This window comes from Bombina bombina, chromosome 1 (assembly GCF_027579735.1).
Source record: "Bombina bombina isolate aBomBom1 chromosome 1, aBomBom1.pri, whole genome shotgun sequence".
Classification (NCBI taxonomy): Eukaryota; Metazoa; Chordata; class Amphibia; order Anura; family Bombinatoridae; genus Bombina; species Bombina bombina.
Window position 1 is genome coordinate 1,544,261,418 of NC_069499.1, and position 17,953 is coordinate 1,544,279,370.

The 17,953-nt window shown below is 39.3% G+C and overlaps 1 protein-coding gene across 1 annotated transcript in view; it reads left to right on the top strand.

Moving 5' to 3' along the window:
* Positions 1 to 17,953, top strand: part of LOC128667110 (polycystin-1-like) — a 248,997-nt gene that overhangs the window by 196,154 nt on the left and 34,890 nt on the right. The window contains exons 28-33 of the mRNA XM_053722016.1: positions 7,185 to 7,352; positions 10,427 to 10,570; positions 10,654 to 10,864; positions 11,938 to 12,061; positions 12,880 to 13,008; positions 13,930 to 13,991. Coding sequence (XP_053577991.1) covers positions 7,185 to 7,352; positions 10,427 to 10,570; positions 10,654 to 10,864; positions 11,938 to 12,061; positions 12,880 to 13,008; positions 13,930 to 13,991 — 838 coding nt within the window. The remainder of the gene's footprint in view (positions 1 to 7,184; positions 7,353 to 10,426; positions 10,571 to 10,653; positions 10,865 to 11,937; positions 12,062 to 12,879; positions 13,009 to 13,929; positions 13,992 to 17,953) is intronic.

A 17,953-nucleotide genomic window follows, 5' to 3' on the forward strand; every position in this document is an offset into this window, starting at 1 on the left:
TTTGTTTGATCGCATTTGGCGGTGAAATGGTGGCATGAAATATACCATAATGGGCCTAGATCAATACTTTTGGTTGCCTACTACACTACACTAAAGCTAAAATGAACCCTACAAGCTCCCTAATTAACCCCTTCACTGCTGGGCATAATACACATGTGGTGCGCAGCGGCATTTAGCGGCCTTCTAATTACCAAAAAGCAACGCCAAAGCCATATATGTCTGCTATTTCTGAACAAAGGGGATCCCAGGGAAGCTTTTACAACCATTTGTGCCATAATTGCACAAGCTGTTTGTAAATAATTTCAGTGAGAAACCTAAAATTGTGAAAAATGTTACGTTTTTTTTATATGATCGCATTTGGTGGTGAAATGGTGGCATGAAATATACCAAAATGGGCCTAGATCAATACTTTGGGTTGTCTACTACACTACATTAAAGCTAAAATTAACCCTACAAGCTCCCTATTTAAACCCTTCACTGCTGGGCATAATACACGTGTGGTACGCAGCGGCATTTAGCGGCCTTCTAATTACCAAAAATCAATGCCAAAGCCATATAAGTCTGCTATTTCTGAACAAAGGGGATCCCAGAGTAGCATTTACAACCATTTGTGCCATAATTGCACAAGTTGTTTGTAAATAATTTCAGTGGCTATTCAAATCAGCCAATAGAATGTCAGTAGCTCTTATTCTATTGGCTATTCAAATCAGCCAATAGAATTACAGTAGCTCTCATCCGATTGGCTGATTTGAATTTGAAGGCTTAAATCAGCCAATAGGAATTCAAGGGATGCCATTTTTAATCGCGTACCTTGAATTCCTATTCAGTGTACGGCGGAGATCGTATGAAGAGGATCCTCCACGCTCCATGGCTCCGCGGTCTTCAGTTCCAGCGTCACCGATCTTCAGTTCCAGCATCGCCGGTCTTCAGTTCCAGAGTGGACGGTCTTCAGCTCCGCGGTCATCGGTCTTCAACTCCTCCGCTCCGGCTGGTTCCTGGAAGAAGAAGAGGTCGCCGCTTGGAAGAAGACTTCACCGCCTGGAACAGGACCTTCTCCGCCGGTCTTCAGGACAGGTAAGGAGCACTTGGGTGTTAGACTTAGGTTTTTTTAAGGGGGGATCGGGTGGGTTTTAGAGTAGGGGTGTGTGGGTGGTGGGTTGTAATGGGGGGGGGTATTCTTTTTTTTTACAGGTAAAAGAGCTGATTACTTTGGGGCAATGCCCCACAAAAGGCCCTTTTAAGGGCTATTTGTAATTTAGTTTAGGGTAGGGAAATTTTATTATTTTGGGGGCTTTTTTATTTTATTAGGGTGCTTAGATTAGGTGTAATTAGATTAAAATTCTTGTAATATTTTTTTATTTTTTGTAATTTAGTGTTAGTTTTTTTTTGTAATATAGTTTAGTTTATTTAATTGTATTTTAGTTTAGATAATTGTAGTTTATTTAATTAATTTATTGATAGTGTAGTGTTAGGTGTAATGGTAACTTAGGTTAGGATTTATTTTACAGGTAATTTTGTAATTATTTTAACTAGGTAGCTATTAAATAGTTATTAACTATTTAATAGCTATTGTACCTAGTTAAAATAAATACAAAGTTACCTGTAAAATAAATATAAACCCTAAAATAGCTACAATGTAATTATTAATTATATTGTAGCTATCTTAGGGTTTATTTTATAGGTAAGTATTTAGTTTTAAATAGGAATAATTTAGTTAATAATATTATTTAGATTTATTTAAATAATAATTAAGTTAGGGGGTGTTAGGGTTAGACTTAGGTTTAGGGGGTAATATAGTTAATATAGGTGGCGGCGGTGTAGGGAGGTCAGATTAGGGGTTAATATAGGTGGCGGTGGTGTAGGGGGCTCAGATTAGGGGTTAATATAGTTAATATAGGTGGCGGCAGTGTAGGGGGCTCAGATTAGGGGTTAATATAGTTAATATAGGTGGTGGCGGTGTAGGGGGCTAAGATTAGGGGGTAATACATTTAATGTAGGTGGCGGCGGGGTCCGGGAGCTGCGGTTTAGGGGTTAAACACTTTGGCCTAGATTTGGAGTTCGGCGGTAGCCGTCAAAACCAGCGTTAGAGGCTCCTAACGCTGGTTTTGGCCGCCCGCTGGTATTTGGAGTCAGTGATTAAAGGGTCTAACGCTCACTTTTCAGCCGCGACTTTTCCATACCGCAGATCCCCCTACGCCAATTGCGTATCCTATCTTTTCAATGGGATCTTCCTAACGCCGGTATTTAGAGTCGTTTCTGAAGTGAGCGTTAGAGCTCTAACGACAAAACTCCAGCCGCCTGAAAATAGCAGGAGTTAAGAGCTTTCTGGCTAACGCCGGTTCATAAAGCTCTTAACTACTGTACCCTAAAGTACACTAACACCCATAAACTACCTATGTACCCCTAAACCGAGCTCCCCCCACATCGCCGCCACTCGATTAAAATATTTTAACCCCTAATCTGCCGACCGCCACCTACGTTATACTTATGTACCCCTAATCTGCTGCCCCTAACCCCGCCGACCCCTATATTATATTTATTAACCCCTAATCTGCCCCCCTCAACGTCGCCTCCACCTGCCTACACTTATTAACCCCTAATCTGCCGAGCGGACCGCACCGCTACTATAATAAAGTTATTAACCCCTAATCCGCCTCACTAACCCTATAATAAATAGTATTAACCCCTAATCTGCCCTCCCTAACATCGCCGACACCTACCTTCAATTATTAACCCCTAATCTGACGACCGGAGCTCATCGCTACTATAATAAATGGATTAACCCCTAAAGCTAAGTCTAACCCTAACACTAACACCCCCCTAACTTAAATATAATTTACATCTAACGAAATAAATTAACTCTTATTAAATAAATGATTCCTATTTAAAGCTAAATACTTACCTGTAAAATAAATCCTAATATAGCTACAATATAAATTATAATTATATTATAGCTATTTTAGGATTAATATTTATTTTACAGGCAACTTTGTAATTATTTTAACCAGGTACAATAGCTATTAAATAGTTAAGAACTATTTAATAGTTACCTAGTTAAAATAATAACAAAATTACCTGTAAAATAAATCCTAACCTAAGATATAATTAAACCTTACACTACCCTATCAATAAATTAATTAAATAAACTACCTACAATTACCTACAATTAACCTAACACTACACTATCAATAAATTAATTAAACACAATTCCTACAAATAAATACAATTAAATAAACTAGCTAAAGTACAAAAAATAAAAAAGAACTAAGTTACAAAAAATAAAAAAATATTTACAAACATAAGAAAAATATTACAACAATTTTAAACTAATTACACCTACTCTAAGCCCCCTAATAAAACAACAAAGCCCCCCAAAATAAAAAATTCCCTACCCTATTCTAAATTAAAAAAGTTACAAGCTCTTTTACCTTACCAGCCCTGAACAGGGCCCTTTGCGGGGCATGCCCCAAGAATTTCAGCTCTTTTGCCTGTAAAAAAAAACATACAATACCCCCCCCCCCAACATTACAACCCACCACCCACATACCCCTAATCTAACCCAAACCCCCCTTAAAGAAACCTAACACTAAGCCCCTGAAGATCTTCCTACCTTGTCTTCACCATCCAGGTATCACCGATCCGTCCTGGCTCCAACATCTTCATCCAACCCAAGCGGGGGTTGGCGATCCATCATCCGGTGGCTGAAGAGGTCCAGAAGAGGCTCCAAAGTCTTCCTCCTATCCGGCAAGAAGAGGACATCCGGACCGGCAAACATCTTCTCCAAGCGGCATCTTCGATCTTCTTCCATCCGGTGCGGAGCGGGTCCATCTTGAAGCAGGCGACGCGGATCCATCCTCTTCTTCCGTTGTCTCCCGACTAATGATGGTTCCTTTAAGGGACGTCATCCAAGATGGCGTCCCTCGAATTCCGATTGGCTGATAGGATTCTATCAGCCAATCGGAATTAAGGTAGGAATTTTCTGATTGGCTGATGGAATCAGCCAATCAGAATCAAGTTCAATCCGATTGGCTGATCCAATCAGCCAATCAGATTGAGCTCGCATTCTATTGGCTGATCGGAACAGCCAATAGAATGCGAGCTCAATCTGATTGGCTGATTGGATCAGCCAATCGGATTGAACTTGATTCTGATTGGCTGATTCCATCAGCCAATCAGAAAATTCCTACCTTAATTCCGATTGGCTGATAGAATCCTATCAGCCAATCGGAATTCGAGGGACGCCATCTTGGATGACGTCCCTTAAAGGAACCGTCATTAGTCGGGAGACAACGGAAGAAGAGGATGGATCCGCGTCGCCTGCTTCAAGATGGACCCGCTCCACACCGGATGGAAGAAGATCGAAGATGCCGCTTGGAGAAGATGTTTTCCGGTCCGGATGTCCTCTTCTTGCCGGATAGGAGGAAGACTTTGGAGCCTCTTCTGGACCTCTTCAGCCACCGGATGATGGATCGCCAACCCCCGCTTGGGTTGGATGAAGATGTTGGAGCCAGGACGGATCGGTGATACCTGGATGGTGAAGACAAGGTAGGAAGATCTTCAGGGGCTTAGTTTTAGGTTTCTTTAAGGGGGGTTTGGGTTAGATTAGGGGTATGTGGGTGGTGGGTTGTAATGTTGGGGGGGGGGGTATTGTATGTTTTTTTTTTACAGGCAAAAGAGCTGAAATTCTTGGGGCATGCCCCGCAAAGGGCCCTGTTGAGGGCTGGTAAGGTAAAAGAGCTTGTAACGTTTTAAATTTAGAATAGGGTAGGGCATTTTTTATTTTGGGGGGCTTTGTTATTTTATTAGGGGGCTTAGAGTAGGTGTAATTAGTTTAAAATTGTTGCAATATTTTTCTTATGTTTGTAAATATTTTTTTATTTTTTGTAACTTAGTTCTTTTTTATTTTTTGTACTTTAGCTAGTTTATTTAATTGTATTTATTTGTAGGAATTGTGTTTAATTAATTTATTGATAGTGTAGTGTTAGGTTAATTGTAGGTAATTGTAGGTAGTTTATTTAATTAATGTATTGATAGGGTAGTGTTAGGTTTAATTATATCTTAGGTTAGGATTTATTTTACAGGTAAATTTGTTATTATTTTAACTAGGTAACTATTAAATAGTTCTTAACTATTTAATAGCTATTGTACCTGGTTAAAATAATTACAAAGTTGCCTGTAAAATAAATATTAATCCTAAAATAGCTATAATATAATTATAATTTATATTGTAGCTATATTAGGATTTATTTTACAGGTAAGTATTTAGCTTTAAATAGGAATCATTTATTTAATAAGAGTTAATTTATTTCGTTAGATGTAAATTATATTTAAGTTAGGGGGGTGTTAGTGTTAGGGTTAGACTTAGCTTTAGGGGTTAATCCATTTATTAGAATAGCGGTGAGGTCCGCTCGGCAGATTAGGGGTTAATAATTGAAGTTAGGTGTCGGCGATGTTAGGGAGGGCAGATTAGGGGTTAATACTATTTATGATAGGGTTAGGGAGGCGGATTAGGGGTTAATAACTTTATTATAGTAGCGCTCAGGTCCGCTCGGCAGATTAGGGGTTAATAAGTGTAGGCAGGTGTCTGCGACGTTGAGGGGGGCAGATTAGGGGTTAATAAATATAATATAGGGGTCGGCGATGTTAGGGCAGCAGATTAGGGGTACATAGGGATAACGTAGGTTGCGGCGGTTTACGGAGCGGCAGATTAGGGGTTAAAAAAGATATGCAGGGGTCAGCGATAGCGGGGGCGGCAGAATAGGGGTTAATAAGTGTAAGGCTAGGGGTGTTTAGACTCGGGGTACATGTTAGAGTGTTAGGTGCAGACGTAGGAAGTGTTTCCCCATAGGAAACAATGGGGCTGCGTTAGGAGCTGAACGCTGCTTTTTTGCAGGTGTTTTTTTTTCAGCTCAAACAGCCCCATTGTTTCCTATGGGAGAATCGTGCACGAGCACGTTTTTGAGGCTGGCCGCGTCCGTAAGCAACTCTGGTATCGAGAGTTGCATTTGCGGTAAAAATGCTCTACGCTCCTTTTTTGGAGCCTAATGCAGCATTTGTTTGAACTCTCGATACCAGAGTTAATTTTATGGTGCGGCCAGAAAAAAACCCGCGGAGCGTTAACAGCCCTTCTACCGCCGAACTCCAAATCTAGGCCTTTATTAGGTATTGCGGTGGGGGATTGCGGTTGACAGGTAGATAAACATTGCGCATGCGTTAGGTGTTAGGTTTTATTTTGCAGGCATTTTAGGGGGTTACGGGGCTCCAATACTCAGCATAAGGCTTGCTGCGCCTCCATTTTGTGGCGAGGTGAAAATGGAGTAAGATTTCTCCATTTTCGCCACGTAAGTCCTTACGCTGTATATTGGAAACCAAACTGCGCGGGTTTTGTATGTTAGCCTATGGGTAGAAAAACTACGGGCGAAGACAGAAATATACGAGCGTAACTTCTATGTTACGCTGTATATGTGATACCAAACCAGCGCAAAATTTGGCGTCGCCAGCATTTGCGGGCAACGCTGCATATCAGATCGGGCCCTTGAAGCACTACATGAGAGGAGATAGTGCTGCCATACTCTTGCCATTGGATAACATTCTTGCAAAACTGCTGCCATATAGTGCTCTAGAAATGGGCACGCTCCTGAGCGTACGTCCCTGCTTTTCAACAAAAGATACCAAGAGAACAAAGAAAATAATAATATAAGTAAATTATAACATTGTTTAAACTTGCATGCTCTATCTGAATCATGAAATAAAAATCTGGGGTTTTATATCCCTTTAAAAATCCTTTAATAAAATCTTAAAAGCTACAAGTTTCTCAGCTACATGTTGTTTAATCAGGAATTGGAAGAATCTTCTGGCTTTGTTTATTGAAGTTACTGTACCATGAGGCATCTCCTCTTTTTTGTTATCTTTTAGATGTCAGCAGTCACCTACTCCTACTGGATAGGAAAGCAGCCTTGGAGTGAATTTATTCTCCAGCAGCTCCATCATCCATTCATTGGACTTTTTGAACTATACATATATATTTTTTATTCTCTATTAGAATGAGTGTGCAATACACTTTTTTTAATGCATTTCATTGACTATACATTATTGACCAATCTTTAAGTTGTGCTCTCTGTTGATATATAGTGGGCGCCCCCCTGTGTTTTGTTTTATTTTTGCATTTATATATATTGTGCCAGGTACAACAGCACACATTGGGATCAGCCTGTATGGACTAGTTAAAAGCGGAGTGCGTCATCTGGATAGTGGAGGTTCCCTGAGCAGAGGTGGAGTTAACGTGTTTCAGGTGGAGACTGAAAGTAACCTGGGGGAAGTCTGGAAGATCCGTGTGTGGCACGACAACACGGGTAAGTGGATTAAAAAGAGAAAGTAGGGGATCATATGAAAAGCTCTAATGTGTAAGGAAGTGAGCCAGTTTCACAGTATCTATGGTCACCCCAGGTAAGTGAAATAACCACACAGTAGAATAACCATTAAAGTCCGTATAGTTTAGAAAACAAGAGCAAAGTAGGTGGAGTCAATCATTTCTGGAGATCACAATAATCAACCAATGAGCATTATCAGGAAGCACCTATCACCCAATCAGGAGTACTAGAAATTACACAATTCATAGAGCTTTTAAAGGGCTATGAAACCCATATTTTTTTCTTTCAGGATTCAGATAGAGCAGGCAATTTTAAGCAACTTTCTAATTTACTCCTATTAATAATATTTATTCGTTTTCTTGCTATCTTTATTTGAAAAGGCAGGAATGTAAGCTTAGGAGCCGGCACATTTTTGGTTCAGAACACTAGATAGTGCTTGCTGATTGGTGGCTACATTTAGACACCAATCAGCAAGCACTACCCAGGCGCTAAAACAAAAATGGGCAGGCTCCTAAGCTTACATTCATGCTTTTCAAAGAAAGATTGCAAGAGAACGAAGAAAAATTGATAATAGGAGTAAATTAGAAATCTGCTTAAAATTGCTGCTCTATCTGAATCATGAAAGAAGACATTTGGGTTTCATATCCCTTTAATTAAAAGGGTTGATTTATCAAGCTATGGCAGACAGGGGCGTACATAGGTGCTCCTGTCTGCTGCAGCTCGCCTCTGGCATGCTGAAATACGCTGCCGAAATTCAGCATTGCATAAGAACGCAATTTTGCGCTTTTCTGCAACGCCGCAAGCTGCCCGTGTACAGCCAATCATGCTCGGGCATGAGCTGTCTATCTCCAAACTTTATTAAATTCCATTAAAATGGGTAACAATAAAACATGAAAAACTGTTGCAGCAAGTAAGCATATATAAATTCACATTACAATTCCCTCAAATGGTATGATGTGTTACTGTCCTGAGCTGCTAATGGGAAGGCGTCTGAATCTCTCTGTCTGAGTAGCACAGCTAATCTCAGAGGGGGATTGTAAAAACAGTGGTGATAGTGATAATTCCTCTGGGACTATAATTCCTCCATTAATAATGTACTCCGAGGTATAGCTAGAGTTCACGACAGTAAGGAAAGCTGTCACAGGGATGTTAATATGGTTACATGAGCCATTAATTATATGAAGTCAGTGTGTTACTGTCCCTTTAAATAATCAAAAATAGGTTAGCCACTGGCTTGTTATTATTGGCAGTGAAAAATCACACAGAACGCAATGGGTTTTGGATATTTGTGCAATATGACCTGATAAGTGTCGACCATAATGGTTAAAAAATTGTTTCAATTATTGAACCAAATATCAAGTCAATATTGCAGGTCTTGCATCATTATATGTGCTTAGAGTACAATGCTTCCATATATTTTTAGTGTTTAGTAAGCCGTTTTGACGGTTAAATATCAAGCAGCATTAGTATTGAATCACTCCAGCTCCAAATCTTGTGGGTATATTTAGAAGCAATTGTAATCTAATGTATTGTGGTTGGTAGATGGATACCGCTGAATATAAGTGCAGCCAATACCGGTTACAAAAAGTAGCAAGATTGTATCAGGAAAGTATCACATTGTCATACTAGCTATTATTAACTGTGAGACAGTGTTGCAAAAACAGCACTGTTCTAACTTCCCATTGATTACAGCTCTGTGAGAATGTACGTAAATGTAGCGTGTTGATTAACTGAGAAACAGACGTTAAATAAATTGGGCCAATGCTGATTGTATCAGCAATAAATGTCCGTTATATAGGTTTGACTGTGCCCAATATCTATATATTGAAGAAGCCACAAGGCGAAACATGTTAAAGGGACAGTCTACACCAGAATTGTTATTGTTTTAAAAGATAGATAATCCCTTTTTTTACCCATTCCCTAGTTTTGCATAACCAACACAGTTATATTTATATATTTTTTACCTCTGTGATTATCTTGTATCTAAGCCTCTGCAGACTGCCCCTTTATTTCAGTTCTTTGACAGACTTGCAGTTTAGCCAATCAGTGATGGCTCCCAGGTAACTTCACGTGCACAAGCACAGTGTTATCTATATGAAAAACATGAACTAACTCCCTCTAGTGGTGAAAAACCTGTTAAAATGCATTCTTAAGGGGCAGCCTTCAAGGTCTAAGAAATTAGCATATGAACCTCCTAGGTTAAAGGGACACTGTACTCAAAAAATTTCTTTTGTGATTCACATAGAGCATGCATTTTTAAGCAACTTTCTAATTTACTCCTATTATCAAATTTTCTTCATTCTCTTGGTATGTTTATTTGAAAAGCAAGAATGTAAGTTTAGATGCCGGCCCATTTTTGGTGAACAACCTGGGTTGTCCTTGCTGATTGGTCAGCACCAATAAACAAGTGCTGTCCATGGTCCTGAAGCAAACATTTGCTGGCTCCTTAGCTGAGATGCCTTCTTTTTCAAATAAAGATAGCAAGAGAACGAATTAAAATTGATAATAGAAGTAAATTAGAAAGTTGCTTAAAATTGCATGCTCTATCTGAATCATGAAAGAAATTTTTTGAGTACAGTGTCCCTTTAAGCTTTCAACTAAGAATACCAATAGAACAAAGAAAAATTGGTGATACAAGTAAATTGGAAAAAAAAAAAAAAAAATTACATGCCCTATCTGAATCATGAACGTTTTTTTTGGACTAGACTGTCCCTTTAAGGGGGGAACTGCACAGGGTCTATGGGTATCCTGTCTGTTAATTAAGTCAACTACAAGCAATAATAATGTATATCTCAACCTCATTTGAAATGATTTCGTTTCTAGTGTTTGATATAGATTCTGGGTTAGGGTTCTGGGTTGCTTCATAATTATGGACTGCAGATTCTCTTGTGAGAACCTGCAGTCATAGGGGGGCGAAGGCTGGCAAATCGACCCCAAAAAAAACATCCTCATGTTTAAATGCTGTTCTTTTAATACATGATTGAAATGTTTGGATACAATGCCCTTCATAAAGTTTAAGAAAGTAAGAGAAGTGTTTAAAAGAGTCATTTATCTAGGGTTGGACCCCTCCTGGTTTCTACAGTATGTGGCGGTGTTGGACAAACAGACAGACTTCCTCTATTTCTTCCTGGTAAATGACTGGTTGTCCGTGGAAAATGAGCGAAACGGGGGCAGAGTAGAGAAGGAGCTTCTGGCGGCCTGTATGTATTAGAACCATGGGTTATTTGTTGGGATTTAGCTTCACTCACTATTCTGACTTTTCCTTGGTTTATGCTATTTACAGGCCCTAAAGAGCTCCATAGTTTTGCCCATGTGTTTCCAGCCCAGATCCTTCTTGGTTTCACTGACTGGCACCTGTGGTTATCTGTGTGGTGGCGCCCAGCCCGTAGTCGCTTCACACGTGTACAAAGAGTGACTTGCTGCATTGTGACTCTTCTACTATACATAGCAGTCTGTGCGGTGTGGTATGGAGCGGTTGGAGTCAAAGGTGAAAGGTCAGTGCTAAAGAGGCATTTAGTTAGTCTGTAGCTTTAAAGGGATGGTGTATGCTAACATTTTTTACCCTTTAATTTGTTCCCAGTTATCCATTTTAAACGTTAGAGTGTATTCATTTGTTTACAAATAGCTTCTTTACCTTTATTTCAACATTTGAAATATTTGTTTTTTGTGGTATCCCAACCTATACTGAAAAATGTAATACTTAAGTATTGGCTATAAAAAATTACACTTCCAGTGGGAGGTAGGAGAGATAAGTAATAAAATGTTAATTTTCAATTGTTCTCTTTAAAGTGATGGTAAACTCTCGCCTTTATAAAAACAGATCCGGAATGTTAGTGATATTTTAGATATTTTAAATGGAGTTTAATTCATCAATTGTAATGAAGATGCGCTATAACTTGCTTTTTAATATAGATGTTAAATTCAAATACCCTGCACTCCGCTGCCTACTTCAAAAGTAAATTTTTCTGTTAGCAAACAGTCTGAATTGTTGTCCAATCAGCTCTCTCCCCACATGGCACTTTTGTTGTAGCTAAAGCGCTGATTGGACAAAAATTCATACCGTTAGTTCCCAGAAAAATATACTTTTGAAGTGGGTGGCGAGGCGTGGGGAATTTGAATTTGACGTATATCTATATTAAAAAGTAAGTTATAGCGCAACTTCATTACAACTGATTAAACTCCATCTAAAATATCACTAACATTCCAGATATGTTTTTATAAAGGGGAGAGTTTAGTTTACCTCACTTTAAGTATAGGCTTTAGTATACAGAAAGTGATAAAAAGGACAATGGATTTCCCTGTAAGCTCAGCTTATTTAAATGGGTTGTGGTGCCAAAGAACAAAAACAGCTACTTCATATTCAAAAATAAACATATAAGATTAATTTCTCATACATTTTATGCTCTGTTGCTGGTATAACAAGTCATTGTAAAACTAATAAATGGTTGCTGTTAAACTGTCATACCTATGACTCATTTAGGTAGTTAGATGCTGAGGAGATCCATAATAAAGAGGGACAATAGTTCCAACTCTGACCCATACTGACACATTTCTCTACTGGTTCCAGCTCACCTCTGGGAAGCCGGTTCATGGTCACATGGGAGTGTGTTTCTGTGGGGATCCTTGTATCTGTCATGGTCCTCCCACTGCAGCTACTGTTCACGTTCATCTTCAGAGAGATACGCAGCAAGGTAGGAGAGGCCGTCATGTGACACACTACTGTAAACAATACTATTGTAACAGACATATTGTGTTTGAAAGAAGCCTTCAAGTGACACTGATGTAGGAGTCAATTGAGAAGAACTTATAAGAGAAGACGATGTAAGAGCGATAGAGAGAGAATGGCTATCGTAGGAAGCACGATTTGAGGCAGCAATACTGTACCTACTCAACAGAGGGTCCTGGTGCAAATATATTTTTTGGGCCCCCAAAAGTAACTCAGTAGTAAGCAATAGTAATCATATACCTGCTATTATGTGTTATGATTTGAGGATAGATAGATAACAGATAGATAGATAGATTAAAGATAGACAGATAGATGATAGACAGATAGATAGATGATAGACAGATAGATAGAGAGATTGATAGATATATAGATAGATAGAGAGATCGATAGATAGATAGAGATAAAATATAGATAGATATATAGATAGATAGATAGATGGACCTGCAAATTGAACTAATAAAATGTCCCCCTGCATTAGGATTGTACACATTCAGCACACACCTATGTATAGACTGGCTGCTATGGGCCCCCCTGAGAACTAGGGCCCTGGTGGCACTGCACATGCTGCACCAATGGGAGTTCCCCCTCTGATTTGAGTAAAGTTATGTGAAAGAAACCTATAATTTATAAACCATCCTACTATATTTACAAGAGACAGACTCACATTCTCATCATTTCCTGTGACACTCAGTGGGGAGATAGACATTATCCATGTATCAGAGATTCCTATTGTCAGCCTCACTGTGTCACCCTATCTCTTATGTTGTACCTCATATCTACTAGGTGACTATGGAAGATACGTCACCTCCAGAAACTCAACCCACAGAGCAGGATATATGTGCTGATGCTTCCTCTCTGCTGTCCATTCCTGGTGGGAGAGATTCTTTATTGGAGAGCAGCTCTCACAGTGGTGTAAGTGATTGCAGTAAACTCATTGTGACATTCTATGCACAAATAGCGAAATATAACTGATGAGCTGTAATAATGTGGTAGGAACATGTGATATCTTAGGAGGACAATTCCTGGAGGTGAATGGTTGTAAAATAATCGAGGGATGGGTGGTGCCCTTATCAGTTTATATCACCAATAAATAATTACTAAGTAATAATCTATACGTCCTGAAATTATGAACATAACAGGTAGATGACCATTTTCAGGTACACAGATCATTCACTACTTGTCTCTTCTGCACGCATTTTAACGTTATCCAGTTTTTGATACATACGCCCTGGATACTAAGGAAATACAACACATCTTTTTGTTTTGGGATATCTATTTACACCTTTTTTCTATTTTTTTTTCTTATTTTCCCGAGCACACGTCCTATGATTTGTTTTTATTAGACTCTTTTTCTCTACCACCCGCAAGATTCCAAGGGATTCGCTCTGAGGACCCCACTATTCTTTAGGAATTTCACAGACTTTTTAACAGTTCCTTTATACAGCAATTTTTAATGACACTCCTTATGTCAATTTTTTGACACTCTTTTTTGATTGCAATTAATTTTATTTACACACATTGTCACTCACACATATTGTTCTACCAGATGTGTATAGATTTGTTCCGATTGTGTATAGATTTGTTTTACTTATTCCATATTTATATATAGGTAGTTGTTTACCCTCATTTTTTAATCTAATTTATAAAAAATATGTTCTAATCTTACTCACATTAGTTCCTGATAGCATTTGTTTGAGGTCCACTTTAACGGATCTCCAATAGTGAACCTGTATGTTCCACTAGGCACAGTTAACTACACCACACTACCACTAGGTAGATTACCATGGCCTCTTAAAAGAAGCCTGAAATATAATGTCTTTATTTCTATTTTAGGGTTCTACAAGTGATCGTCTGACCCTTGATCTTGTAGATTACATGCATTGGCAGGACGACCGGTGAGATAAACAAGGGGAAGCAAAGGCTGCTGGGAGGGTATTTATTTGTGCGATCTGACACCTTTTATAGCAGGTTTGCCCAAAATGTAGTCAGCTAAGCACCAAATTACTCTGATTTCTGTACAACCAGTAGCGATAACATGAAATAAAATCAGTAGAAGTTTTATGCAGACGTATATTCTGTCATAATACGAAAATAAAACATTTCACTGATTCAACACAGCATTTGTAAGAAATTCAGTACCTCTCAATATTTGCCAGATTTCTGTCAAGTGGGAGGTTAAGAACTTGTGTGCCGTGGCCCACTTGTATTTTGATTGAGGGGCCACATGTGTGAGAGAGTCACATATGGCGGGGTGGGGGTTTGTGGCCCAGTCAGTCCCTTAAAGGGACAGTGTAGTCAAAATTAAACGTTCAGATAGGGCAAGCAATTTTAAACAACTTTTCAATTTACTTGTATCATCAAATTTGCTTTGTTCTCTTGGTATTCTTTGTTGACAGCTAAACCTAGATAGGCTCATATGCTAATTTCTAAGCCCTTGAAGCCTAGCCTCTTATCTCAGTGTATTTTGACAGTTTTTCATAGCTAGACAGTGGTAGATAATGTGTGCCATATAGATAACATTATGCTCACTCCTGTGGAGTCAATTATGAGTCAGCACTGATTCTCTAAAATGCAAGTCTGGGGGGCGAGCCTTGACTGCGGCCATGATCAGCAGTAAAATTGGGAAGCTCCTCAAGCCACTAGAATAACTAGTTGTTTATCTCTCACGATCGCACCAGCTGGACCCAAACATCACTACATCTATGCATCACCCCCCTCATTTAACTAAGTAACCGAGTAGAGCAGTGCTAATCTGCTACCATTCTGATAACCGGGTAAAGCTGTTGTACTCAACGGTATCAACTATACTATATAACATTGACTAAAAAACTTCAGAAGTGATTGAAGCGCTGACTTGCAAAGGTCCTAGAAAATATATTGATAGCTTACAATGGAGTCTACTGCCGTTGCCTTATTATAAAAGATGACTCACAAGATGGAGAGACATTTTTTTTTTTTTTTTAATAAATCAAAGTTTTTTTATTGAGGTATTGCATATAATAACAACATACATTATACCTTATCATACTTTTAGAGTGTAAATATGACATGTTCAAAACAATAATGTCAAACAGACAACACAATAGCTCTACTAAAGAAACAAAGAACAAAATTGCCTATCTGACAAAATTAAAGACAACATATCTCTATTGACAATACATATTTTGGAATGCAAAAATAATAATTTGATACCTCTTTTTAAAGTATAGGATAGCTTAAAACGAGTACCTCTGGAGAGTGAATTGCTGCCTATTGGAATGAAACTTTATAATGGCCCTTTGTAAGCCATATCAAGCTCTTGTTTATGAGAGGTAACACATAGTTGTAATCTTGTGTGTGTAGGTGCAAAGTAGCGGACTAATACCGCTAAAAAATTCACCATATTGGGTGAATGATGGTAGAGTAAAGGGATGTAATGTGGTGGGGGGAGGGGTTCTAATCGATACTAGACCTAGTGTATATAAGTTTCAAGTGAAAAAGACATAATAGGTCACTATTGGATCAATTGCTTAGTGATTATATACTTGAGTTGACTATATCTGCCAATGTCCTCTGTAAAATATATTGTCAACCTATAGGATAAATACTGGTAGAATGAGTGTGATTCCTCTAATATTATAGTTAAATGGGGCTCTCATCTATAAATGTTACGAAATTGCTACAAGTTAGCGGAAGCATCCTGCTAGATATAGACATTGAGTTGCTCAATAATAGATATCTTATCTATAATTTATATACAGTCCCCTACCATCAAGCAATAATTATATAAAGTAGGTTAGTATGTAGGGTATTAGATCTGGCTCACCCCATTTAAAACTTACATCCACTGCCTATCCTCCCCTCCGCCGGCTGAGGGGGGAGACAGGAACCAAGACTATACGCATAACTAGGAGGAACTAATACCTTTTAATGTATCTTGATATTAGGAATGACAAGGCATGTGAGGAAGTCCGATCATTCCATTACAGGTTAAACTGGGGTGTCTTGAATATATATCAATGTTAATTACCTAACTACTATAGATATGAAAAATATGGACAGACAAATAAATACACACAACATGTATACACAGAAGATATCTGTAGTGTAATAGTACATTAGGTCCCTAGCGAAGTCATCAGAAGATAAAAACCACTAATAGTAGGACGCAATAAGTGATATCAATATGTCTTAGTTCCAGCGGCCTTAAGTACATCAAAATACCTGATCAGCTTCAGCAACTCTATTGTTAATTATATTCAAGCTGCCATTACCCCTATATCATGTGAAACACTCAATATAACACCATGAAAGGAACTAGAGAACTTGACTAAATGAAATATGTTAACTCAATTACTCTCATTGAGAAATTAGTCCAGGATTCCAGTATTGGATAAATGATATACGCTATTGGAAGAGTCCAGAGCATGTAAAAAGTGGGATTCAAAGATAAACAACACTAATGTGCTGTAAAGTGCCAGTCTCGCAGCTAGCCGATCCCAAGTCTGTTAGTGTATCTGCAATAGAGTCTCCCTGATGAACAGATCCAATGCCCCCTACATAAGGGAAATTGCAGGCTAGAAATTATTACTGAGGCTTGAAAATCTGAAACCCGTATACCAATGATTGAAGGAAGCTGCCCCAGAATGACAGCAAACAGATCTGGCATGTAATGTAGGTCAGAAGCTAACATGACCCGTGTCTCCCTTTGAGGAGTAGTACATGCCGTGGTAATTAGGTCATCGTTACATATCACCTCCTGAATTTCCACAGTTTCCTGGCTCTGCGGGTAAAACAGTTCACAATCCGACCTCACATTCCACATCTCAGTAGGTGCGATGTGTAGCTGTTGCTGCGAGCTCCATTCAGTGTTGCGCACTATAAGTGCTGTAGTGAGGCCTGTTGGTAAGTCCCGATTATGGGTTTTCCCACAGGGGCAGCTGACCGTGGACCTAAGGGTGTAAAGAAGATCTGCTTGTTGCCTTTCAAGTCTGGAGCCAAGCTCCGCTAGGATGCAGGTCAGATTTAACATTCTGAAGATAGGAACTGTAGCAGGGGGCTCGGGAATATACTCTGTGTGATGTTTACCTACTCGATAAAGTGAATGGCAGTCCCCACAATAAGTTAAACGTTGGTGAGATACACTGAGCTCCCACTGCCATAAAGGAGAGGAGATTGTGTAGTATCTTGTGACGCAGGACTTATCTGACATACATGACAGGTCTCTAGAACTGAGGAGCTGAAGGACTAGATACCCAAAATGGCTCCCATGATTGTGCAGTCGACCCCAGTGTGGCTTTCCAGACAGGCTTGAATCAGTCTTGCCATCCAAGTCTCAGTTCTTAGAATCCACCAACAGCTAGTAGGGATCATCAGTTTGTTACTGGATAAGTTATATCTTGTGAGAGGTAGACAAACTAAATAGGTACAAATTCTATGCTGAATTCTGGAGCTCAGTTAAGATGCGTCCTTCCATGGCGGTAGTTGGCTCTGCCGGAGAAACATTTTAATTCCCTCACTAGGCTCTACCATGCAAAGCGGAGCAATGTCCATGAAGAGTAGATGACTCACATCTCAGCTCTTACTCTCTCCCGATCGTGTAATACAGTAGACGAAGAGTGTGATAGATATCTTTCTACCGACCCTGTAACGCAACTGCCAAGGGCTATACTGCTAGACAACCGGTTACCTCCAGGAGATGGCTCCAACCTTCTGCCTGGATCTGGGAAGTGGAACCCTGACCCCCTAGCGATACGGCCGGTCGTTGGAGGATCTCGGACTGCACGTGAGCTGAAGCTTATAAAGGATACAGGGGCGGATAAGCCATACACCATTTCTTAGCCCTGCCCAGAAATACAGACATGCAGTAGCTATTTGG